The 27,582-nt window shown below is 43.4% G+C and overlaps 1 protein-coding gene across 1 annotated transcript; it reads right to left on the bottom strand.

The window, feature by feature from the left end:
* Window positions 1–143: 143 nt before the first annotated feature.
* LOC140363037 (glutamate receptor U1-like) lies at window positions 144–27,582 on the bottom strand. Its single transcript, XM_072449351.1, has 9 exons — window positions 27,400–27,582; window positions 23,403–23,434; window positions 20,689–20,868; window positions 19,269–19,492; window positions 16,905–17,002; window positions 7,591–7,808; window positions 7,294–7,513; window positions 2,274–2,515; window positions 144–620 (listed from the first exon to the last, which is right to left on the bottom strand). Exons 1-9 carry the CDS (start codon window positions 27,455–27,457, stop codon window positions 525–527), a joined length of 1,368 nt encoding a protein of 455 aa, XP_072305452.1. The 5' UTR covers window positions 27,458–27,582; the 3' UTR covers window positions 144–524.

Genomic DNA, 27,582 nt, shown 5'->3' with positions numbered 1-27,582 from the left:
TGTGAGAGTGAGGGTGTGTGTGAAATGTAGAATATGCATATATGTAAAATAAGGTAATTAATGCACTTTAGTCCCCTCAAATATGGTTGAGTCAGTGTATAAGTTCATGTTTAATACGTCATTATAAATTGATAGTCACCAGGTTTACCACAGAAACAAGCACAACACTTTATTCACAGCATAAGAAAATATTCTACAGTTAGTACAGTAGAGAAAATATTAATTTGTAACATTACATCTGCCTGTAGGGTGGAGCACTGTAGACATGGGTGGGGTTTGTACACATTACATAACATTCCAAAGAGATTCAAACTGAGAATTATGCCCTTTCCTAATCCAGCCCTATCCAGTCACTTGGCAGTTCTTCTGCTTGGATATTCCTGTAAAAATAAAGAAACATGTATGTGGACCCTTTCCTTCCATCTCAAATATCGACATCAATTCTAGAAGATGAATCCATTCTATACTGGCTAACAGAGACAGGGATACTGAGAGAGACAGGACCCTCATGAACCGCTGGAGCTTCAGGCTTTGCTCTTTTTGGACTCGGCGTCTGGGCTTTCAGCGGCCCCTCCAAAGCGCTGGCTCAGCTCTGACGTAAGCGCGGAGCAGCATGACCTCTGCTGAACAATACACAAAACAGACACATGCAATATGGGAGTCAAGTTCTGCGATATCGATATTATTGTAATCATAACTCCTTATTTGTTATAAAGTATAAAGTTATAGTACAAGAGTTTAGAGTTTAGAGTTATAGGTACAAAAATAAAATTCCTCTTTTTTTTTTTGCCTTATGCGTGTATTTAATTGGCAGTGTAGTAAAGGTAGGCTACATTATATCTTTTATATCATCTTCTGCTGTGTGTTAAGTTGCGTCTGATTGGTCAAAAGTCAAAAACAACCTACACATGCAACAAATGCTAAATGAATACATAAAATTTAAAATTATTTTTTTAAAAAGGGATAGGCTGCAGTCACCCACGATCCCTAACGGGAACAAGCGGTAGAAAATTGATTAATTAAAGAATAAAAATGATCACGTAACTTTGCAATAAGAAGGCCTTATACCTCGTATACACTGACTCCACTGCAGGTGCAGGGCGGGACCTGTGTGTGTTACTTGCAGATTGCCTATTACACCAGCTCTAGTCCACTGCGGTCCGTTTTTACAAACACCACGCAGATTCACAAGATTTTGCGTGAGAACACTTATCTATCTTGTCTAAACCGCTGTGGTGTCTATCAAAATTAGACGTCTTGTGGATTCTTTCAACAGTTCCGTGCGGCTCCCGGACCCGCAGCTAACTACGGTCAATGTAAATGGTTTTATTGATTTCAGTCACTTTCAAAGTCTCGTGGCTCGTGGCCTTCACCTCCCCCCTGCTGGACCCCCTGCAGTTTGCCTACAGAGCCAACTTGGCTCTCCACTTCATCTTGCACTATCTGGACTCCCCGGGAACCTATGCCAGGATCCTGTTTGTGGACTTCAGCTCTGCATTCAACACCATCCTCCTGCTCTGCTCCAGGACAAGCTCTCCCAGCTCAACGTGCCTGGGGAGCACTGACTCCACCTGCAGGGGGAGCACTGACGCCACCTGCAGGGGGAGCACTGACTTCCTGACGGAACGGAGGCAGTGCGTGCAGCTGGCGAAGAATGTCTCAGACACTCGGACTATCAGCACAGGAGCTCCACAGGGCTGTGAACTTTGTCCTGGGGCAGCGGTAACAACCTTGAGTTCAACGCCCAGAAGACAGTGGAGATGATCGTGGACTTCAGGAAAATCACAGCCCCCCTCACTTCTCCACAAACACTCACACAAACCTGACAATGAGCCCTAAAGGGAGGGGATATCATCAATGCAAAATGACATGCATTTACACAACTGAAGATATAGTGTAAAAATGGGCTCATCATCCAAAAAATACAATTAGTTTCTCAATTGAAGCCAGAGCACTCATTAGCTAGATGTACATAAACATAGGATATTGCATGATTTATACTTAGGAAACTGGCAGGTTACAACATAGTGATTATAATGGGTGTCAATGGACAATTGAACAGCTGACCATATAAGGTAAAATTATGTCATCATCCCAAAAATATGCCAGAAGGTAATATGATCTCAGATGGCTCAGAAAATATCAAGACATGGAATATTGTGGGTAAATATTTCCTCTAGAACAGGACCAAGTGAAGTCTTTATTTGGACTAAATTGGGTTCCAAAACAGGACCAAAGTATGAATGCATTCAATTTGACTAGATCTCCCTTACCTTGCCATCCTTGGCCTGGCGGTGGGCTTTGGACAGTAGCTCAAGCAGGGCCAGAAGGACTCCCAGACTCAACCCCAACCCCAGAAGCACAAACAGCCCCCTTAGGTCATGTGCCTCCAGAGAGCCCCCCTCATGGTCCCCCATGCAGCTCCGAGCCCACCACTTATTCTTCAGGTGGGCCAGCGTCCCCGACTCACTTAGCTCCAGGATAGCAATGGAAAGGTTCTTCATCAGAGAGAAGCCTGGTATAGGAAGGATGAGTTATACATTTTCTATTAATAGTGATATTAGTATTCCAAGAACCTACAAACATTTAAAATCCTACAACTTGCTTTTTGACCATTTTTACATGTTCCTTCATCAGAAACATGGTTTCTTTCATGCTTCTTTTTTTAAACTGAACATTTATTGGATTCAATTCATGCTATTGTGTAACCATGGGTGTCACAACTCAAAAAGAATAGGAAAGGACAAATGTTCATATTCAAGATGCGCTATGCAGCGTTTCTGGCATGGGTACGCAACCTGCTTGTCTATGGAGAGCTTATTGCATTGCCTGGAATGTTCTACTGTGGCATTGGAGATATCTATCTTGAACTTATTGAACTACAGGGTTAGAGTTACCCTGAAACATCTGCATTCTTACTGTCAGCAGGGTAACCTCTCCATACATATGACTTGTAACCTGGCGGGGTCACTGCTTGTCTTCAGGGGTCAACTGTAAGTAGACATGCACCTCCATCAGAGCAGTTACATTTTGTACCTTTAGCCATGATAAAACATAACAGGTTACTTTTGGTGCTTCAGTCAATTACAACTTAATGGTAAATGTAATTTCTTTCATAGCTTTGGAGAACAATTTATCAGTACATTTGTCATCCAAGAGTAATTGTCAATCAACCAGTTGAAATGTTTTGCATTTCTAAAACAGTGTCCAGATGACTACAACTGAAGCTTTGTCTACTCTGGATCACTCCTGGACGAATGAGGGACTACATTCCCTTGATAGCCTTGGTTTTCAACATGGACCTGACAAGCGGTTATAACAAGGTACCAGTCACTGAAGCCGGCAGGCCCAAGACAGCCTTCTGCGCTCCATTCGGTCTTCTTGAATGGAAACGGATGCTTTTGGGCTATGCAATGCGCCTAGCACCTTCCAAAGGCTCAGGAAGAATCTTTGGAGACCTGCAGGGCCAGTCAGTGGTCAGTTTGCAAATGACTTTTGCACCGTCTCAGCGCTCCGATCCTTCTTTGGATTCAAAAGTTATTATCATAGATTTGTTGAGGGTTTTGCAAAGGGCCGTGGCTGCAGATCCGCGTCGCGGTCAAAAAGCCCAGCAGTTTCAGGAGCCACGGCCAAATGGCCTCATGGCTAACCCTAACCCTAACCCTAACCTTAACCCTAACCCTAACCTTAGCCCTGACTCTAACCCTATCCCTAACCCAGCGCGGTCTAACCCAGCGCGGTCTAACCCCGGCGCGGTTAAATAGCCCAGCAGGATCTGTAGACACTCCATTTGCAAAGGTGGCTTCTCCCTTGCACCATCGGGTTGCAGCATCGTTGGGCAATCAAAGAAAAAGGCGCAAAATTATGGCTCTAAAAGAAAAACTATCCACTTTTCCTGGAGATTCCCCTTCAGACATTTGTGGTCTCCAAAAGTAGAAGATCGGCCCTAGTTATGAAGACCGACAGTGGCTGTCACGCTCTGTCTTGGTGTTGCTTTGTGTAGCGCAATATACTTTGCGTATGCATCCTCGCACGGGCTGTACCAGTATATGTAGGGTTATGAATGTCCTCCCACTTGTGAAAGAGGGCGGGGCATTCAAGGATGATAATGATTAATGAATTGTTCAAGAGTTCAAACATGACACACTGTATAAGTGTGGGTATGTTTGATATCATATTTTAAAAGTAAATTGGGGCACCAGCCGTATATTCAGCATTTAACAACTCTATAATCAATATCTAAATTAATTTATTTATTAAAATGTAATTTGCTCGTTGATCTGAAGGTTTGTGAGAATGTAACCGTGACATTGACCCCTTTTCTGGAAATGAATGAACACTTAACCAAATGTGGTAAATGAAGACTTAATGACCAAATAATTAAACAGATATGAATTAAGAATATGCAAATGAGTTGATAACAGATGGAAACACTAGACATGATTGTTCTAGATCTATCTAGTTGTGTGTTGGAGTTAATTCTAAGATGATATTATCAGCCTGTGAAGTGCATTCATATGAACAGAACCAGAAGCTGAGGAGATGGTCCTGTGTGGAGTCCAAAAGCCTGTGTGTCCTTGGCTCTGAGGCGATCCTCAGGAAAAGGGCCGTTGCACTGATTCACAGATGAGGCTGGTCTGAAAAGGCTCTCCTGGACTTGAAAAGTTGCAAAAAGGTCCTTTGCTTGATTTTGCATGATGCAGTATCAATCACGTTTAAAAACGGGTACAGAATTTTTAGTTCTGGGAGAGAAAGTTAGCTTGTGGCTCTGGAATGTCATTGTCCCGTAGATCAGCTTAGCATCGCTAGGCCAGAGGTGAGCCCTCTCCCAAGGTCTCCCAAGAATATATGTTTATATATACATAAATATATATATATATATATATATATATATATATATATATATATATATATATATATATATATATGTATATATATATATATATATATATATATATATGTATATATATGTATATATATATATATATATATATATATATGTATATATATGTATATATATATATATATATATATATATATATATATTTATATATATATATATATATATATATATATATTTATATATTTATATATATATCTATATCACCACCCCTTTCAAGCTCGGGAGTTTTTGTGTCTTAACATCTGTGGTCTGTATCTCCTCCTTTGGCCAACTGATTATTCCTGCAGGTGTTTATTGCCTGAGACTTGTTCTTGCCATTGAGCTGGCTTCTGAGGACTTGCCTCACTCGTTGTAGATATTTGGTCGTAGCCGCTTTCCTTGTTACCTCTTCAAGAATCGTACGCCCATCAGTTAGCCATTAAGGGTGAGTTCCGTCCCTTAGCAGTGTGTTCATTTGGGCTGCTAGGCGCTCGTGGAGTGAGGTGAGTTTCTTAAGCCAGTATGCATGTATCATGTCGGGGACCGGTGCATGTATCATGTCGGGGACCGGTGCATGTATCGTGTCGGGGCCCGTTGCATGTATCGTGTCGGGGACCGGTGCATGTATCGTGTCGGGGCCCGGTGCATGTATCATGTCAGGGCCCGGTGCTGTTCAGTTTTTCATGCCCGAGACTCTTTCCTATATGTCTGCCGCAGTGATGGTAACTGGGTTCTGTTCAGGGATGTTGCTGTGGTCCTCTCTGCGAGCCATCAGCCACTGTGCATCTCGGTTGTGGGATGCTTCCCTTTCCCATGCGCCTTTCCAGTACTGTTCAGTTTCCAGCCTTGGTGGGTCTGCTCTGCTGTTATTACCCTGCCATTGAGTGTACACTTTCTGCCATTGAGTGTACACTTTCCCCGGTTGAAACGAGAACAACCCGTTTATTCTCCTGGCTTCATTCTCTCTCGTCTACCGCTTTAGGCGGCTGGCCAAGACTTGGAGCCTTTGTTTGGCAGTTTTGAGTGCTTCAGGTATGGGCATCTGGTTGTACCTCTTGCTTTTGCATTGCACTTTTCTGGGCCTCAGACAGTTTGCTCAACCTCCTTTCCCACGGTGGGTATTTCATCTCATGGTTGCTCTTACAATAGCCGAGTTTCTCAAGGATCACTGCTGCTAGTGATGGTTGCCGTAGGGATAGCTGTCAATGCTGCATTCACATCCTCGAGAAGAATTTCTGAGAGTACTTCACTTAGCCGCTGTAATGGGCTTCGGAGTTGCCGGTTGTTCATCCTCGCCATGATCTTATCTTTCAAGTCAGTTGCTGCCGTGCTCAGCGTGGTTATTTGGGCTTTGTACCCAATCTCTGGATGGGGAGTTACCGCTAACTCGCCCCTGACCTCTCGCACTGGCTTGATTCTCATCAACACAAAGGATACAAGCAGTTGCCGCTTGGGGATGTTGGAACGCTGAGCTACTAGTTGTTTGGTCGTTTGTGTTGACCGTGGGTTTCGTACTTGCCATTCATCCCACATTCTCTGTATGTAGCCCCTCTGACTAGGGTTACTAAGGTCTGACTAGGGTTACTAGTCAGAGGGGGTCCCGCTTGGGACATGGGGATAAACTGCCCAAAAATAGGCGTGCCAAACTTGTAGTATTATATTAAAGACTAAGGTTAAAACTTGAACTCTAGTTAGTGCCAAATAAGCTTCATCAAAGTATTGGGAAAAGGATGTGAATCCTGTGCAAATATTTCAAAACAACTTTTTCACGCTTTCATTATGGGTATTGTTTGTAGATTATTGTTTGTAGATTTTTGAAGCAAATAATGCATTTTATCCATTTAGGAAGACTGTAACATTAAAAAAAAAATCCTACTGTGAAAACCCAGATGTTACATTATGTGAAAAATATGTAAAAGAGGTTTTAAGAAAAAACTGATTTTTGAAGCTGTAGACCAGGTGAACATGATTCATTTTAATCAATAAAATATCTAGAACAGTGGTTCACAAACTTTTTCCTGCCAACCCAATTTTTCTTATCAGTCACCACTAACGACCCAACCCCCGTTTTTTGTTGTTGAAAATATATGCTTGTAGGCGTACAAAATATGCTTCTTATTGGTAAATTATATTATCTTTAATTATCTTTAAGTGACTGAACTGCTGTTAATTACAAACAAGCGTTTTACTTTGGTATTGGCTTAGGCTCATCTCTTAATTCAAAAAATACTTTCAGCATTGACAGTTTTTCAGAATTAGTAGATGTTTTATGTGTATTTGGAGGAACTGGACTTTGACGGCGGGAGTCCTTCATTGCGCTGAGCGCAAACACTAATTCGCTCTACAACTTCATGAGAACCAATCATCTAGAATACTGAATGTACTGATTCCTGGATGCAGCGCTCACTCACCCCGGGGTGCTGCAATGCTGTAAGCCCGCTCTGACACCACTTCCTCGGAGCGTGTCAGTGAGCAATATCGAGCCACTGCCAGGTCCAGAGACACGGCTTCCCCGATGAAGGCAAATTTCCCCTCTTGAGCCCGCCGCACACCCTCCCCAGTGTTGGCCACGAAGCTCCGCTGCTTCTCCATCTGCTCATACATGCGCTGGTATAGAGCAATCTTGGAGGTCTGCGCTCAGAGTGAAACAAAACATTTAAGAGCACCCCCGGAAAGAGCACCTAGACTGTGGACCGAGGTGCAAGTACCTTGAAGAACTGTGAGGTTGAGCCCCCCTCCACGGCTCCGTACTCGATGACGTCCTGGTTAGCCAGATCACTGAAGGTTCTGATGGATGCATGCTTCTTGTCCGTGTGGATCATGGCATAGAAATTGGCAAAGTAACAGGCCAGGAGCAGTAATGCAAACAGCCACCAGACTGCAATGATCACACGACCAGACACAGCTTTCGGGTGAGGGCCAGCACCTGAAGAAAGCAGGAGAAGACACTGTGAGGTCAGACACATAAACTAGTAAAGTTATTGACAAGTAAGCTAGTACTATTTTTTACAAGAATTGCAGAGAATGATTCTACACTCAAAAGCAGTTACAAAAAGACATATTATGCAAAATCACCTTATATGAGCTTTTAACCACGCTATTATAGTTTTACTTCATGCTTATTACAGAATCAGAATCAGACTGGTTTATTGCCATTTGTCAATGAACAAAATTCACAAACATAGAAACTTGTCCTGGTGATTCGGAGCAACACAAAACAACAACACTGAATACACAACGGCATGATATGTACATAATAAAATAGAAAGTTATGTTGTGAAATAAGAAGTGAACAGTGCAGTGAGTGGTGCTTAGACAGTGTTCATGAGTTCAACGGCAGAGGGAAAGAAACTGTTCCTGTGACGGAAGGTACTGGTCCAGATGGACCGTAGCCTCCTGCCTGAGGGGAGTGGCCTCCTGCCTGAGGGGAGTGGCTTAAATAATCATGTACAGGCCCTGCAGAGATGAAAATTTGCGGTCGATCACCTTCTCAGCAGAGCGCACAATGCGCTGTAGTCTCTGTTTGTCCTTGGCTGTGACTCCAGCGTACCACACGGTGATGGAGGAAGTGAGGATGGAGATGAGGACATATTACTCAGAGTTTAATTTTGAGTGATTCATGTTTGAGAAAACACAATTCTAAGCAATAGTGGCCATACTGACTGGTCAAATCCTGAACTTGTCAGATCTCAGAAAGTAAGCAGGGATGGGCCTGGTTAGTATTTGGATGGAAGACCGCTGGAATGCCAGGTTCCAGAGTAGGGTGATAGTGCGCACTGTTGTTATGTCCTTGGACAAGACACTTCAACCCTCCTTGCCTCCAGTGTCCATGTATGCTCAAAATCAGATTTTTTTTTTAGCCATTGTCAGTGAAAAAAAATCACAGACTAGGAACTTGCTTTGGTGATTTGGTGCAACATAAAACAGGTCAGCTGTGATCGGACATGTTCGTCCCAGAGCCCTGGGGACGTACAGGTCTTGCAGAGATGGAAGTCTGCAGCCGATCACCTTCTCAGCAGAGGGCGCTGTAGTCTCTGTTTGTCCCTGGCTGTGGCTCCAGCGTACCACGCGGTGATGAAGGAGGTGAGGATGGACTCAATGGTGGCTGTGTAGAACTGCACCATCATCACCGCTGGCAGCTTGACTTTCCTCAGCTGCCGCAGGAAGTACATCCTCTGCTGGGCCTTCTTGATAAGGGAGCAGATGGTGGGCTCCCACTTGAGGTCCTCTGTGATGATGGTGCCGAGAAAGTGGAAGTCCACATCCAATGTCTTCTGGGCATTGAACTTCAAAGAGCAGGTTTGGAGAGCTTCAAACTCGGATAGTACGTGGGGATCGGGTGAACCATGGCGTGATCTGAAGAGCCAACAGCAACTCGGGCACGGCACAAAATGCATTGCTGATTGTATAGCAGTGGTCAAGTGTGTTCTCCTCTCTTATTAGACTGTTTGTACTTTGGTAGTTCATGGCTGAGATTCCCCTTTAAAATAAAGTTAAAATAAAGGATGATACACAAGGAGTCCAGGGAGGTCCACTTCACACTCAGAACATGGTTCGCAAGCGCGCGCTGTGTCTCTTGCACGTTCGCGCTCAATGGAATGTCAACAACGGCCAGAATGAATGAGGCGAACTCACTTGGAGAGTAGAATGGTTTGCAGTTAATGACAAGATATTCCAGAGAAGGAGAGCAGTGCTTAGCAATCACAGTCACATCTAAAGACCAGGCGTTGTCAATGTAAAAACAGCCCTCCAGATCGACGACGCAGTCTGCGACAGACTCGCTGAGTCACGTCTACGTGAAGCACAAAACAGGAAATTATGAAAAGTCTCTGTTTGGTCTCATCAGCAGCGCCAGTTCATCCAGTTTGTTGGAGAGTGAGTTCACGTTAGAAAGGAAAATCCCAGGTAAGGGCGCTCACTCTTTTATCCAAAAGAAGGACTTATTCTGCAGCAGATGCTAAAGAAAAACTGGTACTAGATCCATAAGAGTTGTGTTTCTGATGGTTAAGAGCTCCTCGGCGGGACCAAGTGTGCACCCTGGATCCCACCAAAATGGAGGAAAAATAACTGTACGACATGGGGAGAGTGAAAGGTAAATGCGCCCACTTGTGACACACGCTCATCTCGGCCGGCTTAAACATTCACGCGGTAGTGTGTGTGTGGGGGCTCAGCGCAACAGAGATACAGGAGCGCGCGGTGCCGTACCGTACCCTCAGTGCCGTTCAACCGGGAACGGGTTGAAAATGAGATGAAAAGGGCAGAAATATACAAGGTGGTCAGATGCAAGCCTTTCAACACCATGGAGTGCGTTTTCTAAAAAGGCCACAGACATTGACATTGAGGTTTTTTTGGGGATCAGGAACTAAACTAGTAACATAATTTAAATACTTGGATGCGTTGTTGGATTCCACACTCTTTCAAAAACATGTCGAAATTAAAATTAAAAATTTAATATTTCCAATTTTAATCATATTAGAAGGTCCCTCACAGATGAAGCCGTTATGACGTTTCTGCATTTTATGATCTTTTCCCATGTAAGCTATTCTATAACGAGCTGGTCTCAGCTCTGATGTTTTCCTTCTATTTTTTTTAACAATAAAATAAAAACAATAACAACAACAATAAACTAGATTCAATTACGCCCACTATTCGCCCTGAACACGCCCAAGCTGTAAAACTAGTGTCAAATACAAGTCCATCAGTAAATATAGAAAGGTTCACAGCTGTTGATCAAGAGAGATAACTTCAGCCATTATGTCCTCTAAAAGCTCAACTTACATCCTAGACCCCATTCCAAGCTCCTCAAAGACATTCTCCCCCTAATTATAGACTCTATTCTTACTATAGTAAATACTTCACTAGAATGTGCTTATGTTCCACAGTCCTCTTCTGAAAAAGCCTAACCTAGATCCTGACCTATTGGTAAACTACAGACCTATTTCAAATCTTCTCTTTGTCTCTAAAATCTTAGAAAAAGTTGTAGTTAAAGAGCTTTGTCGCCACCAACAGGACAATAACTTATGTGAAGTTTTCCAGTCTGGGTTCAGAGCCCACCACAGCAGAGTTCAGAGCCCACCACAGCAGGGTTCAGATCCCACCACTGCAGGGTTCAGAGCCCACCACAGCAGGGTTCAGAGCCCACCAAAGCAGGGTTCAGGGCCCACCACAGCAGGGTTCAGATCCCACCACTGCAGGGTTCAGAGCCCATCACAGCAGGGTTCAGAGCCCACCACAGCAGGGTTCAGAGCCCACCACAGCAGGGATCAGAGCCCACCACAGCAGGGTTCAGAGCCTGGTTCTGACCTCAGCGTTTGACACCATAGACCACAACATTCTATTGCTGAGGTTAGAATGTGATGTAGGTGTTAGAAGCCCCGCCCTCAGGGCTTTACTTCCTATTTATCTGATTGGTACCAGTTTGTTAATGTAGACCAGATCTCCTCACCTTGCTCTAAAGTAACTTATGGTGTGCCTCAGGGGTCAGTACTGGGTCCAGTTGTGTTTACTCTTTACATGCTGCCGTTAGGTCACATTATCAGAAAACACGGCATTAACTTCCACTGCTATGCAGTCACACTCAGCTGTATTTATCAACAAAACCTGATCAGAGCGATCAAGTAGACAGACTTAGTACTTGTGTGAAGGATATAAAAACCTGGATGACACTTAATTATCTGCTTCTTAACCCTGAAAAAAACAAGGTCATTGTGCTGGGCCCTAAACATCTACGAGACGCTCTATCTGAGCGGATAGTCACACTGGACTATGTCAGTGTAGCCTCCAGTTCTACTGTAAGAAACCTCAGAGTCGTATTTGACCAGGAGCTCTCATTTCAAGCTCATATAAATCAAGCCTGTAAAACAGACTATTTCCATCTGCATAATATAGATAAAATCAGAAGAATCCGGCCTAAAAGTGATGCTGAAAAACGTAGGAACTAAAAGATGAGGGCACAGTACGCCGGTGCTGGAGTCTCTTCACTTCCTGTCGAGTTTAGAATCAAATTTAAAATCCTACTTCTGACTTACAGAATTAATCAGAAACATTAGCATCACTTTCTAAATACACAGAAGAACTCTTCAAATAACTAGGCACAACCTCATCAACCTTTCTGTCATCTTCTGACAATTCAATATGCTAGTTAATTTCTTCCGTAAAGTTTCTGTTCTGTCCTTCAATTTGTCAATTTTGACGTTGTTTTAGTGGATCCTTTCGCTGAGCATATGCATTAGGCTCCTTCTCCAAATCTTCTCTGCTCTGTGTCCTTTAACTGGTGATTTGATCTGTAGGCTCTTTGGGATCATATTGTTTTGTCTATATACATCTAAGATTGAACCTCAAATGGTTCCTGTTGTCTGCTAAATTTCTGGCTGTGGATTCGAGTTCCCGAACTAGATATCTAGTAGCCTTCAAGAGAGTGCTGGATTTTACACAGACAGCAAGAGAAGCACGGCACAGGAAGAGCAAAGAACGTCAAATCAAGAAGTTTAACATTCTTCTCAGCAGGACAGTAGGAAAGAGACAGACCAATTGGAGAGCAGCAAAAACAATTGGATTAAGAACCTATCAGACCGCGTCCTGTCTCAGGCAGAAAAGGACGGGCTCTCTAAAAGCTCTAAACTTTTCTATCACCTCTAAACACATCCCTACAGAAGACTATATCACAACCACAGAAACGGCCATTAGGAACAACAAAATGACAGAATCGGAGGCTGCAGACCTGAGGTTACGAGTCACATCTACTCTGAAGAGTGCCAAACCGCCTCCCACTAATATCACACCTGAAGAGAGGAAGGCACTTTCAGCACTACAAAAAGATCACAGCATTAACATCCTCCCAGCGGACAAGGAACGCTGCACTGTGATCCTCAACACACCTGATTATGAAGCCAAATTCCACAGCCTCCTCTAGGACACGCCCACAAACGAACGCTTAAAAAGAGATCTGACCAGTGGCTACAAGAAGAAAGTTATAGACTGTTTATAAAAGCTGGAGGAAGAGGAGGTGATAGACAGGCCTCTGTATTACAGACTGTATCCTGGGGAAGCTATTCCATGCATGTATGGCCTCTCTAAAATACACAAAAGAGATGTTCCACTCAGACCCATAGTGTGCAGCACAGACTCCATCACATACAATGTGGCCAAGCATTAACAACTATCTTGGCTCCATTGATGAGGAATTAGGAACATCATGTGGAAAACACATATAATTTTGTGGACAAAGTGAAGCATCTCCAATTGTACCCAGATGACCTCATGGTCTCATATGATCACGTGTCCCTTTTCACCTGCATCCCGACCTCTGAGGCAGTAGCAGCGGTGAGACCAGACTGAAGATGCTACCTACAGGAAAGGACCAAACTGACACCTGAACACATCTGCAAACTTCTGGACATCTGTCTGAACACCACCTACTTTCAATTCCAGAGACAATTTTACAGACAGATTCCCGGCTGTGCCATGGGCTCGCCCATCTCTCCCATAGTGGCCAACCTGTATATGGAACACTTTGAGAAGAAGGCACTGACCTCCTTTTCAGGCATTGTCCCAAAGCTTTGGTTTCGCTACCTTGATGATACATTTGTAACAATCAAGAAACAAGAGCTGGAGCCTTCTCAGAGTACATCAATGCTGTAGACCTGAATATCAGGTTTACAAGAGAAGAAGGCCGCTTGGCCTTTCTTGATTGTTCCACTATCAGAGGAGAGGACGGGAAGCTCCGAATAGAAGTATATAGGAAACCTACACAAACCGATCAGTATCTGTTTCTGCTCTTTGGCTCTAACCACCCACTACAGCACAAGCTCCCCAGGGAGGCGCCCAGGAGGCATCCGGAACAGATGCCCGAGCCACCTCAGCTGGCTCCTCTAGACATGGGAGGAGCAGCGGCTCTACTCCGAGCTCCCCCCGTGTGACTGAGCTCCTCATCCTATCTCTAAGGGAGCACCCAGCCACCCGGCGGAGGAAACTCATTTTCTCGATCTTGTCCTTTCGGTCATTAGCCAAAGCTCATGACCATAGGTGAGGGTAGGAACGTAGATTGACCGGTAAATTAAATTGAGAGCTCTGAGTCTTTAGACTCAGCTCCTTCTTTACCACAACAGATCCGCCTGTCAATCTCACGTTCCATCCTTCCCTCACTTGTGAACAAGACCCCGAGATACAGATAGGACAAATAGTATATCTGTAAAATCGCTTTATAAAATATAAAGTTGTCCTCTTGAAGAGGGGGGGTGGTGGTGGGCAAAAAAAAAGAAGAAGAAAAAAAAGTAGTCCCCCATCAACTGATGAGCCTGCCCCTTTTACTGGACACCGAGAAAGGAAGGGAGGTCGTATGAAACCAGCTCATCCTTTATGTAGTCATTAAGACCAAGGAGATAAGCCTCAGTTTGGGCAGAAGAATTCCACTGGCTTTGTAGAGCCCGAGTCCGGAATTCAATAGAATAATTGGAGACTGTGCAACCACCCTGTCTCGTAAACCCAATAACCCTCGCAGAATCTGGACCAGATGACGTTACTCCAAAAACCTTGCCAAGTTCTTCAGCGAAAGCCTGAAATGAGGAGCAAGCAGGAGTTTGCCGCTCCTATTCAGCAGTGGCCCACAAACGAGCTCTCTCTGTGAGATGATTAATGGCAAATGCTACCTTGGCTTTCTCTGTGAAAAACGTATTGGGTTGTAAGGCAAACAAAATGGAGCAATTTATGGGAAATTGATTACACCCATCAGGATCCCCACCATAGCGCTCTGGTGTGCCTACTCGAGGTTCTTAAACTGATACAGGTGGTGTAAAAACAGCAGGAGGTGGAGGAGTAGATGGTCTGGTTTGGGTTGAACCAACTGCTGAGACTAGCTGGTTAACAGTAGCTGCCAGCTGTTGGATCTGAGCTGTCAAACTAGCCATGGTTTGTTCATTAGCTACTGCAGACTGTTAAACTTTGGATGTGGCAGAAAGAAGATGAGTCTGATGTTGCTCCAGACACTTATCTAGTCAATCCAACTGCTCCATTGGGCTCTCCTTCCGTGCAGCTGAGTCCATGCTGGCTTGATTGTACTATCACGCTGGTCAAACGGACTCAAACGCTACATGGAGTGAACAAAATGTATAACTAAAACTCCTGTGATGGATAATGAAACAGGAATACCAAAACAGACTAAAAGGTAACTAAAAGTGTCCCAGACAGGGTTCCTTTATTTCAGGAAAAAAACAAATGCAAACAGGTTTCAGATCTGCGATCAGATGGATCAAACTAAAAGTGTCTCCAGCAGAGTAACATGAAACATAAACTTCAGCAGTCTTCATTAAACAGATATTTGTACTAGGCAACAGGAGGCTGAAGGGAGAGAGGGAGCACATATACCCTCCCATAGACTAACAAGGGAAGGGCAGCTGCAGAGAACGGGAAAACAGGGCAGGGAGCGAAATACGAACAGGAGCCGAACAAGAGCTGAACCAGGGAAAACACAAACAAGAACAGACACAGGATCATGAGAAATCTGCTCAGCTTTGAAAACTTCATAACATCTAAAAATGCCTGCCTTATATATAAATGTTTACAAAGAGTGGCTCCACCACCTCTAAAAGATTACATAAAATACAGGAGCACTGAATCGAGACCCCCCAGAGCCATAAGCAGCGGGACTTTGAGGTTCATGCCAGAAAAACTGAGCAACCTTCAGAAGTCTCTTAAAAGAGTGGCTCAGATCATCTCAGTAAGCATTTCATCATATTTAATGCAATACACACTCTTTAGGGTATGTGCAATAATGGCACGTGCCATAAATACAGCACTTTGAGGTACGTGCAATACATATTGACCTTTATTTAAGCAGGAAAGTCCCACTGAAATTAAGAAACCCTTTGCAGTCCTGGCTCTAGAGGGGATGTTTTAAGTGGTAGAGGAAACCAGAGCACTCGAAGGAAACCTACGTAGACAAGGGGAGAAAATGCAAACACCACACACCCCATCGGGAATCGATCCCTGGACCTTCTTGATGTGAAACGAGCGCGTTAAACACTGCACTACTGTGCATCATTTTGACTTTTAATATTGTACGCTCAATACTGTTTCCAGATGACGAACAAATGCGGGATTACACCATATTGTATACTGAAATGAATGATTTATGAGTTGTAAACTAATGTGTTCTGTCAATCATCAATCATGAGTTTGTGGTAGTGAATTGCTCCCGTCATATCTATTGCCCTCGAGGTACTATAGATGTGATGGCTTCTTTCCACTTGGATGGGTCTGAGGTTTTTAAGTGCCAAGTTAAAAGTAGTCAAAAGCATATTTTAGAGCTTTATACCACTCAGAGGTGAATCTATCACTCCTTGATTTATTGTTCTTATTTATTTATTTATTTTCTGTTTATTTTCCAGGCTATAAATAATTGACCCATTTTTGTAATAGGTCAATTTCTTCTTGTATCTTTTTAATTTCCTGTATTACCTGAGGATTACCCTTATTAGCATATTTTACTTCCAGATATGTTAGTTTTTGTTGCAGATCATTTCGCTTTGTATCCTTTTGTTTTTCTTGTGCCAAAGCAATAGCAATAATTTTTCCTCTCAAAATTGCTTTAGCAGCATCTCAGATGATGGAAAGGGAAGTTTCAACATCCTCCCGTTAGGGGCGTGGCACTATTGTGCCCATTTCCATTTCAGTCATTTTTTTCCTGTTTTATTGCTCTCACGTTGATTAGTGAAGTGAGTGCGTTACAAGCACTAAGGTTCCTTTCCCTTCAGATATAAATAAGCCCTATATATTTTATAATTTTGCGGAATTTATTATATATTGTTTCTCCAATGCTTTTTGAGCTTGATACATCTGATGTGGGCATAAGTCACCGCCACGGATAAGGATTTCCACAGAGTGGTTTACAATCAGGTTTATGACATCAGTAAAGAAAGTGATAGCGCTCCCTGGTGGAGCAAACACATTTAATAGAGTGAACACCTTTGCATGAATAGCTTCTTTACCAGTAATAATATTTTGTATGTCATTGCAGATGTCTTACCCTGCAGAGTGAGTGCTCCGGTGATGTACCAGAAACTGTACAGCAAAGTAAAGGTTTGCTCATCCTTGTCCGGCTCCACCCACTCAGTTGGACTCATTCTGAAAACAATACACAAATAAATACATTCATAATAATAATAACTAAAACTGCAAGCGGCCATAAGGCCCTTGCCACAGCGAAGAGCACGCCTACATCGCCCTTCTCTCACCCCTTCCTCACAAACAACTCCATAGTACTTCATTCAACATTTTCATGACGGTTCGGCAGTGTTTGTCAGGTTGCAATGGCAACCTGCTTGCAGCTAGAGGCATGCTGTAATCCTTTTTTGTTGTTGTTCCTAATGGTATAACCCAGGTGATTTTCTGCTCCTGGTCCATCTCTGCCTTTATGTTCTGCCTGCGGAAAAGTTCCCAACTACCAAACTACTGCAAGAATTTGTGCATGTATCGTAAGACTTTAAAACGTCAAGCTCTTTAAAACATGGCTGCGCGCTGTTATTTAGTAGGAGTGTGTGTCTCGGGTGTGGTTTGGGTCTCGGGTGTGGTTTGGGTCTCGGGTGTGGTTTGGGTCTCAGGTATGGTTTGGGTCTCGGGTGTGGATTGGGTCTCAGGTATGGTTTGGGTCTCGGGTGTGGATTGGGTCTCGGGTGTGGTTTGGGTCTCGGGTGTGGTTGAGCTGCTGCAGGTAGGCGTTTATTCCTCTAAATGTTACCGTTCCACTGCTATTCTACTTTTTATTTACTGTTGTACTGCCAACCAGATGCTTCTGTGATGGAGCGTGGGGTTTTCTTTGACTAATTTGACTAGAGTGGACCTGGTGAACTTTGCTGTTCGGAGCTAACCTGCCACTGCTTTGATTTTATCATCTCACACAGAATGTCAGATGGTGCTGCACTCATTCATGTGAAACAATGTACCATTTTTATTGGAATGTTTTGACCTTTGATGAAGTCTGACTTTTTAAGGTTAAACTTACTTTGCCTATTTATGTTCAACCTTGGGAATATTTGTTGTAATGACCAGGCCATTGTGTATGCTACAATGGCAAGAAATTAAGAGATACATTTGTTATCTTAAGTTTTGGAACAGGACCACACCCATTTCACGCCCTTCCTGCGGCTTGACTATTTAGTCATCCAAATTATTACATTTTAATTATTATTAAAACATTGAATTGCTCTAAACTATTAGTTTTCATAAAGTATGCTATATTTTCTGCTGTGGCTGTTAAGTATGGAGCCATCCTGCTGCTTTTGCAAAGACACAGACACTGGACTCTGGACTGGTTTTCAGTTGGTCTTCGTCAGATCTGCATTCCTCATCTCTTTCCCTCATCTCTCATTTCCTGTCGAAGTGTATTACACATCCACAATGAATCACCTGTGTGATCTGTTTATCAACAAATGGCAATAAACCCTATTCTGATTCTGATTCTTTGATGCTATTCAGGGCCTTTTGTAATCCAAGTATTTCCATTTTAATATAGTAACTTCTAATTCTGATTCAAGTCCAGTTCACATCAATAACACTCCTCTTGAGTCTTTAGTGACAGCTGTAGGGGGAAGGTGGTGTCAGTGTGACAGGGGGGAGGGCTTATCTCAATGAGATGCAAATGAGCCCCCCTGTGACTCTGGGCTCACTCCGGTGAGAAACTTTGGAAGCCGTTTTCTCAGTGAATGGGTTTGAGAGTTGTATACATTCAAATGACCACAACTTACTCAAATATTATCAGATCTACATGAGTGAGACATCATTGGAAAGCTTTGAATTCACACTTTCAGAATCTGTGAATAACTCAAAATGTCTCCGGGTAGACATGTAACTGGATTGGCCACGTTCAGTCACAAATGAGCCCCCCTGTGACTCTGGGCTCACTCAGGTGAAAAACTTTAGAGGCCGTTTTCTCAGTGAAAGATTTTGAGAGTTGTATACATTCAAATGACCACAACTAAATATTATCAGATGTGCATGAGTGAGACATCATTGGAAAGCTTTGAATTCACACGTTCAATAACTCAAAATGTCCCCGGGTTGACTTGTAACTGGTTTATCCACGGTCGGTCACAAATGCACATATTTGATTAAACCTAAGGCCTGAATTAGTGTTGGTTAGACCCAGGATTATTTCTTTCATGGAACAATTTTAGGCTTAAGGTGGAGCTGGAGCCAGTTTCGCCCAGGATTTCTGGATAAGCCTTGACTTGTTAAGCGACTTGGATGGAAGACCCCCAAAGTCATAATTCTGGCAACCCAAAGTGTGAGGCTTATTCTGTTTTCTAACTGGATAATAAAAACATTTATTTTTTATTTTTTGATATCAACAACACCCAGCATTTAAAGGCTAAATTTAAAATCCCGGACTCACCTGGACACAAGGAAGATGCAGAGTCCGGTGAGGAGGAAGGCAATGAGCAGTCCCACCCACATGTCGGCGGTGAAGGGAGCCAGCAGGCTGAGGGAGCTCTCGTGGGACACTAGCTCTTTGTTGAGGAGGAAGCCCAGGCCCGTCTGGAGGAATGGGGTGCTCATGTCCACGTGATGCTCCCGGACAGAGGTGAGGGTGAGGGGGGCCACTGCCAGGTCGGCCTCCTGATGGGGGGGAATCATGTTGGATATAAAATGGCATCACATTTTTTTGTATTTATTTTTGGCATAACATTTCAGTTCAAAGTATAACACTCGTTACCATTAGATCAGTGGTTGGACTTCTGAGTGGGAGTAGGGCTGTGTAATTCATCTAGTTTTTATTCAATCAAGATTAAACCATTCGAAATGGAGAGGTCAACAGCCAATCGTCTGTCAGTAAAACAGTCATTTGGAGCAGAGGACAGACTTGGCAGATCAAATTGACTTAATTTCCCCCCCCCCTCAAATTACACATATTACATACTTATTTGTGATTTTAACCCTGTTCTAGATTGTTCCCTCATAAACAAGTATAACTTTGCTTCATTCACACTAGTTTGATGAATCCTTGTTAGAAGAGTGTCAAAAACACTTTGTTCTGAATCTCTTTCATAACTGACATTTTCTTGATTTGTGGCTCTGAGAATCTGTTTTTTAAGTCTTTTAAGTTTTAAGTGTTTAATTTCCAGATTTGTTCTGTGAATTTCTCTCGTCCAATCACAATCTGCGCTCCGATGCCAGGGATTATCTTATCTTATCTTAAACAGGCTGTGTGTAATCCCCTCTGCAGCCAGTAGATGGCGCCAAACACAGGTGGTCCCGAGGTAAATAGCAGTGAGGCTGCCCCAAATAAATTGTCTGTTTGCTGTAACCCGACCCAACATTTTTCAAGTGAGTCGGTCGGTAGGTAAATTCTTATTTTTGTTACTTTGAAGGCAAAAAAAAAAAGATCAAAACTTTGGAGTGACCGCCAGGGGTCCAGGCTTCAACAGTCCAGGGGTCAGTCAGGCTTCAACAGTCCAGGGGTCGGGCTTCAACAGTCCAGGGGTCCGGCTTCAACAGTCCAGGGGTCGGGCTTCAACAGTCCAGGGGTCTTAGGAAAGACCGGTAGGTGAGTCGGCGAAATAGTTGAGAAATAAAATAATTTGGGGTTGTTTGAACTAAATGGCTAGTTTTGTACCGGGTCGTCGGGTTACGGCACACAGACATATTATTTCCACAGTCATTAAACTTACCTACACCTACCACTTCAAGTAAGATCTGTGAACGAGTGAGCTGATTTGCAGTAACAAATATATTTTGTACCAATAAAAAACACATGTAATTGAATAAATGTAAGTCAAGGTAATGTCCCCACAAAGTGTGGAAACTGGACCCACCCCTCTGACCACTTCTCCGATCATGCCGTTCCAGTGGCCGCTCTGGTCCATGACCCCGTAGCGTCCGTCCTTCACCAGGTGGATCTTGTAGGTGAAGCCCACTCGTTTGGACAGTTCAGTGAGCAGGTCCATGCAGAATCCCTCCAGCTCACTGCCACGGCTCATGGCGTACGGCTCCTCCTGCAACACAACCACCATCACCATCAACTGCAACATGTCATTTTACAATCAAAGGTTTGTATGGATCATTCTTTAAACTTTTGTTGAGTTTTACATGGAAGGAGAAAATAAATGTGACCATTTACTCTGAACAAGTGATGTGCCAAAAAGTCACATCACGTTTACCCGTGAGTCTAGTTATCTATTTAGTTTATCACAATTCTTGTACACAGTATCTATATGAGGTAACACCACAGCAGTGTCTGTGTGAAAAGCATCACATCACAGTTTGTTTTACCGTTTTCATTTCTAGGCCCATATCATAATTTGGGAAAAATAGTAGATAATTTATGTCTAATAATAATATAGACCAGTGGCTCTCCAAGTACCAGCAGACTAATCAAGGTATTTTTAAGGTATTTAAACTGGCATGACCCAAAAGAACCAGTGAGGCAGTGAGTGCCCCACTGCACAGTGGGGCGCATGTGCAGTGAGGCGGCACATGCGCAGTGGGGCGGCACATGCGCAGTGGGGCCGCACTGCGCATGTGCCGCCTCACTGCGCATGTGCCGCCCCACTGCACCTGTTCCCCACTGCACCTGTTCCCCACTGCACATGTGCCGCCCCACTGCGCATGTGCCGCCCCACTGCGCATGTGCCGCCTCACTACGCATGTGCCGCCCCACTGAACATGTGCCCCACTGTGCAGTGGGGCACTCACTGCCTCACTGCACATGTGTAGTGGGGCACACATGTGCAGTGGGGGGCACATGTGCAGTGGGGTGCCCATGTGCAGTGGGGGGCACATGTGCAGTGGGGGGCACATGTGCAGTGGGGGAAACATGTGCAGTGGGGCGGCGCATGTGCAGTGGGGCACATGTGCAGTGGGGCGGAGTGGGGCACCTGTGCAGTGGTGCGGCACATGTGCAGTGGGGTGGCACATGTGCAGTGGGGCACATGTGCAGTGGTGCGGAGTGGGGCACCTGTGCAGTGGTGCGACACATGTGCAGTTGGGTGGCACATGTGCAGTGGGGCGGCACATGTGCAGTGGGGCGGCACATGTGCAGTGGGGCACATGGTTTGAGGCTGTGTTGTTCTCAGAGGGCATGTACAGAGCTCTAAAACAAGATGCTGCTGCTGCTCTGGTTCTAAAAGTTCCTGTTAGAGAGTGGAACGTGAACGGGCCTCTGAACACGCCCACAGACTGAGCAGCTGCAGAAGAAGAACAATGATGCTTGCCACAGCGGCCTCTAGAAGCCACTAAAAGACACCGAGACTTCAGCAGCACAAGTTTGAAGAAAACAGGCTTCTTTGAATATATTTCAGAACAATTTAAATATAGTTGTGACACATGGACATTAAACTGCTGCTATTTTTGCCCCTTTCATTTTCATAGGACTTAAATGTTCTTAACTAAAAAGTGTTCTAAATGGGACTGCAGTAAAAGAAGGATCTCCACTTTAGGGTTTATAATTCATGATAGGTAGTAATGTAGAACTAGAATTTGCAATGGCTGAAGCCATTGCTGGAGTGTCTGCATTCTTGCTAAAAGTGTATAATAGTACAACATGTGTGTAAGTACTAATTTGTTGAAGTGTGAAGTTGTTTGAAGTAGTTTAATTGTGTAAAATAGCCGCATTTGTGTAAGTCCTTTTTTGTGTGTAAAAGTCCTTTTTTGTGTAAAAGTATTTTGTGTGTAAAAGTCCTTTTTTGTGTAAAAGTCCTTTTTTGTGTAAAAGCACTTTTTTGTGTAAAAGTACTTTTTGTGTAAAAGTACTTTTTTGTGTAAAAGTACTTTTTTGTGTAAAAGTACTGCATGTGTGTAAGAGTACTACATGTGTGTACGAGTACTATGTGTGTGAGTATTAATTTGTTGAAGTGTGAAGTGGTGTAAAGTAGTTTAATTGTGTAAAATTCCTGAATTTGTGTAAAAGTATTTTTTTGTGTAAAAGTACTGCATGTGTGTAAAAGTACTACATATTTGTAAAAGTACTACATGTGTGTAAGTACCAATTTGTTTAATTCTGAACGTGTTGAAAGTGTTTTGTTGAAAGTGTGGAAGGGTTAACATTTGTTGAAAAACTGAATTGTGTTCAATGCCCCATTCATTTCAATGGGGAAAAAGTACTTGAAAATACTGCAAAAAGTACAAGTAGTACAAATGTCAAAAGTAATAGCAATAATGAGACAGTGAAAACGATCGGTCGAAAAGTGTCAAAATACTGATACTTTTGCAAATACTGCAAAAAGTACAAGAAGTACCAATGTCAAAAGTAATAGCACATGTAATACTGTGAAAGCAATCGTAATGAGGTATAACATGTTGAAATCGGTTAAAGCGTTAAGGAGTTGAAACGCGTAGAATGGAAAATACAATAATAAAAAACACTAGAACATATAGTGTCTGCGTGACATCACGCAGACTCTCAATAAGTCTATAAAAACAATGTTTGAAGAGTCAGTCCAAACAGAGTCAGGTCTATAAGAATCAGATTTGTTTCTGTTACCGCTGTGGCTCTGTGTTGTGAATGTTCAAATACGAAGGAGAAGAGTACCTTTATAGTGGTGATGGATAGCTCCTTAAAATCTGAAATGGAAAAACAAAGATGTGTTTAAATCTGGACAGCATTAAAGTCACTGTAATGAGGCGTGACAGTCAGAGGCGATTAAACACGCTCCTGTCTGGGCCAAAGCGCCTTTATCCGGAGTCTGCCATAAATAAGCCACTGCCTCACAAAGAGCAGCTTGTTGTTGGTTGTTTTTGGGGAGAAGGACCAGGGTTCTTTTGGGCCCCGTGGGGTGATCAAAGGGGCCCCTCCTTCAGGATGTTTTCCAGCTTTGTTTCTCAAGTATCAGAGCTGCGATGGATCCCACAGCCCCGCTTTTGTCTGCGGCTGGGACCAGTCATGTTCCCCAAGACTCTAGAGAGTGCCAGGATTGCTCCAAACCATGTCCAAACCCAGTCCAACCCCAGTCCAACCCCAGTCCAAACTCAGTCCAACCCCAGTCCAACCCCAGTCCAACCCCAGTCCAAATCCAGTCCAACCCCAGTCCAAACCCAGTCCAAACCCAGTCCAACCCCAGTCCAAACCCAGTCCAACCCCAGTCCAACCCCAGTCCAAACCCAGTCCAACCCCAATCCAAACCCAGTCCAACCCCAGTCCAACCCCAGTCCAAACCCAGTCCAAACCCAGCTGACAGATCTGAATGGGTCACATGGGGGCTATGGCAGTCCATGTCCGAGCCCAGCAAGACTTTGGCCCCTCCGCTGGTGAGAACAGCCCAGGGCTCTGAGAGGGCTCCAGTGATGAGTGCTGCCAACATGGATGGAGTCAAGAGAGAGACGTGACCCTTGCTGTGGTCAGCCAAAGCACTGCAGGGTCTGACACTGCCCCAGTGCACACAACAGGATCTATACTTGTTTTGATGGACATTCTGAAATAGTTTATTTGCAAAAACAGATACGGAATATGCGTTTTTATTGAATCCAAACTCTGCTGAGTTCTACCGATACCAAAATCCCTCGGGGGCGAAACAATAATTCAAACTCTTGCCGAGGGAATGGTTTGTGTTTTCTCTTTAGTTTTAGGTTTGAAAAATAATAATGTCTGTAGAATTAATATCGATTCAAAGTAGTAAGTACATTTAAAGAAAGGTGGAATGATGGAAAGGTTTTGGCCGTTTTTGGTAAACTCAACAACACAAAGATGACAATATAATGTCAGCTTCTGAGGATTTGTCTTTTTTTTTCATTCAAAGGGAAAAGTTTAACCAACTTTCTTGATGTCGGTGTAATCCCTCATTCGTCCAGGCGTGTTCCATAGTAGAAAAAACTTCAGTACACAGAGCAGAGAAGATTTGGAGAAAGAGCCTTATGCAGATGCTTAGTGAAAGGATCCAGGAAAACAACGTCAGAATTGATAAATTGAAAGACAGAACAGGAACTTTACAGGAGAAATTAACCAGCATACTCCCTGAAGAAGCTTTCAAGAGAGTGCTGGATTTTACACAGACAGCACAAGAAGCACAGCACAAGAGGAGCAACGAACGCCAAATCAAGAAGTTCAACATTCTTTTGAACAAAAAGAATGCAGGTGAGGTCGAGCTAGACATTAGGACTGAGACAGACAAATTAGCGACCAGCAAAAACAATTGGATTAAGAACCTATCAGATCGTGTCCTGACACAGGCAGAAAAGGAGGTGCTCTCTAAAGGACTTAACTTTTCTGTCACCTCTAAACACATCCCTACAGAGGACTACATCACTGCCACTGAAACGGCAATTAGGAACAACAAAATGACTGAATCGGAGGCTGCAGACCTGAGGTTACGTGTCACAGCAACTCTGAAGAGTGCCAAACCACCTCCTTCAAATATCACATCTGAAGAGAGAAAAGTACTTTCAGCACTAGAAAAAGATCATAGCATCATCATCCTCCCAGCAGACAAGGGACGTTGCACTGTGATTCTCAACGCAGCTGATTACGAAGCCAAAGTCTACACCCTCCTCGAGGACACGACCACATACGAACGCTTGAAAAGAGTTCTGACCAGTGGCTACAAGAAGAAAGTGATAGACTGTTTACAAAGGCTGGAAAAAGAGGAAGTGATAGACCGGCCTCTGTATTACAGACTGTATCCTGGTGAAGCCATGCCCTGCATTTATGGCCTTCCAAGAATACACAAAAAGGAGGTTCCACTCAGACCCATAGTGTGCAGCACAGATTCCATCACTTACAATGTGGCCAAGCATTTAACAACTATATTGGCTCCACTTGTGGGGAATTCGGAACATCATGTGGAAAACACGCACAACTTTGTGGATAAAGTGAAACATCTCCAACTGGACCCAGATGACCTCATGATTTCATATGATGTTGTGTCCCTGTTCACCTGCATCCCGACCTCTGATGCAGTAGCAGCAGTGAGGATCAGACTGCAGGAAGACACCACCCTACAGGAAAGGACCAAACTGACACCTGAACACATATGTAAACTGTTGGACATCTGTCTGAACACCACTTGCTTTCAATTCCGGGGACAATTTTACAGACAGATTCATGGCTGTGCCATGGGCTCGCCCGTCTCTCCCATAGTGGCCAACCTGTACATGGAGCACTTTGAGAAGAATCTTCCTGGTATCTATAATGGGATACTGAACCCCTGGAAAGGTAGAGGACCAGGACCAGGACATTTCGATGCTAATCAGGTACTCAGGGTGGTTGAGCCAGGGTCTCACAAAGACAAAGAGGATTCTAATAGCCCATTAAAAGTCTGAATAGGCTAGCTCGGTAGATACAAGGGGGGAGTTTCTGTTGAAACAAACAACTCTTTCTTCTTCAGGAAGGCTACGCCCAATGGGCTGGACTTACCGCAGAATAGAATAAATATCGGAGTTCTCGATCTAAATTCTGTTATTGACAATAACTCTTGGATGAGAGTCGAAACTTCTATTTTTTCTAACTGAGTCCAGATGACTACAACTGAAGCTTTTTCTACAACTTTCTTGATGTTAAAACGTTGTTCTATTATCATTAACTTACTCAGCGTTGTATTTTTCATTCTTGCATGTTTGATTCATCCTGTACTGTCCTGCATCTGAGGCTGGAGAGCACAGAAAATGTCTCCTCTGCTTTTACTGATTCTGGGTCAAACATGTAGCGTTCAAATAATGTCACATTAAAGAAATAAAAACACTTTTGAAAAGAAAGTCAATGATGTCTAGTCAATGAATTCTGTATTGAAGTCATTCTAGAATCTAGATAAATAATGTGGTTTACAATTAACACAATTTAAAATGATGATCTACATGTTATAGCTTAATACTAAATACCAGAAACAAGTATGTCTTATTTAAATGGCACTTAACTGTACACTTGCTGGTCTATAATGACCTTTGCAACAATAGAAAGAAAATGATAGGGATTGAGAAGATGCATCCAGTATCTCATAATATGTATTCAGTCATGCATGCATTGTAACTATTAGAAAGTGTTACCTGTAAAACAGATTCTATTCTGCTTAGCACAGAATGTAACCCACTCTGAAGAAAAACATTTTAATTGTTCCTACTTTTCTGCTTAACAATAAAGACAAAACGCTGACTGAAAATGGGAAGAATATGGTACCAAAAGTTGGTACATTATTACCTGAAATCTTCCTAAAGTATTTCAAACTACTTGGTCCTCTCTTTTTGAGGTGAATACAGTCAGTACATGTAGGATGTTGATGTGTAACAGCAGAACAAAAGCAGCAGATGGTTTAGTCAGACATGTTCCCAGCAGATTATTAGCATATTAGCATACATGAAGCTGTTGTCCACTATGGAGATTAGTATTAATATTTGAATAGGTATACTTATTAATTCATGCCGAGTTTGAGGCTTTGGTATGAAGCCATAGAAGAAAAAAGGTTTTTAGTCTAGTTAACCCCCATTTTTATACAACAAAACAATAATGCTAATAATTAAAATATATTGGTTCTAGCAATAAACATGAAGTGATCTTTTTTCCCCCACAAAACTTGAAGCGAAGCTTGGAACATGACCCTTACCTCCGCTTGTAGCCAAAGCGCAGAGAGCAGCCAGCACCAGACCCACGCAGCTCATCATGTTGTCTCGAGCAGAATGAGGTTTTGGGCGGTGGTCAGTGGTCAGCTCAGGCTCTTGGTCTGTGGTGTGGTCTAGTTCTCAGGCTGAGATCTCCTCCTCTGTGTAGGGCAGACTTCACAGCAGCT

Source organism: Eucyclogobius newberryi, unplaced genomic scaffold (assembly GCF_026437365.1).
Source record: "Eucyclogobius newberryi isolate DKJ021-1_F unplaced genomic scaffold, fEucNew1.0.hap1 SCAF_17, whole genome shotgun sequence".
In the NCBI taxonomy this organism is placed as follows: domain Eukaryota; kingdom Metazoa; phylum Chordata; class Actinopteri; order Gobiiformes; family Gobiidae; genus Eucyclogobius; species Eucyclogobius newberryi.
This window is presented reverse-complemented; position numbering and strand designations above follow the sequence as displayed.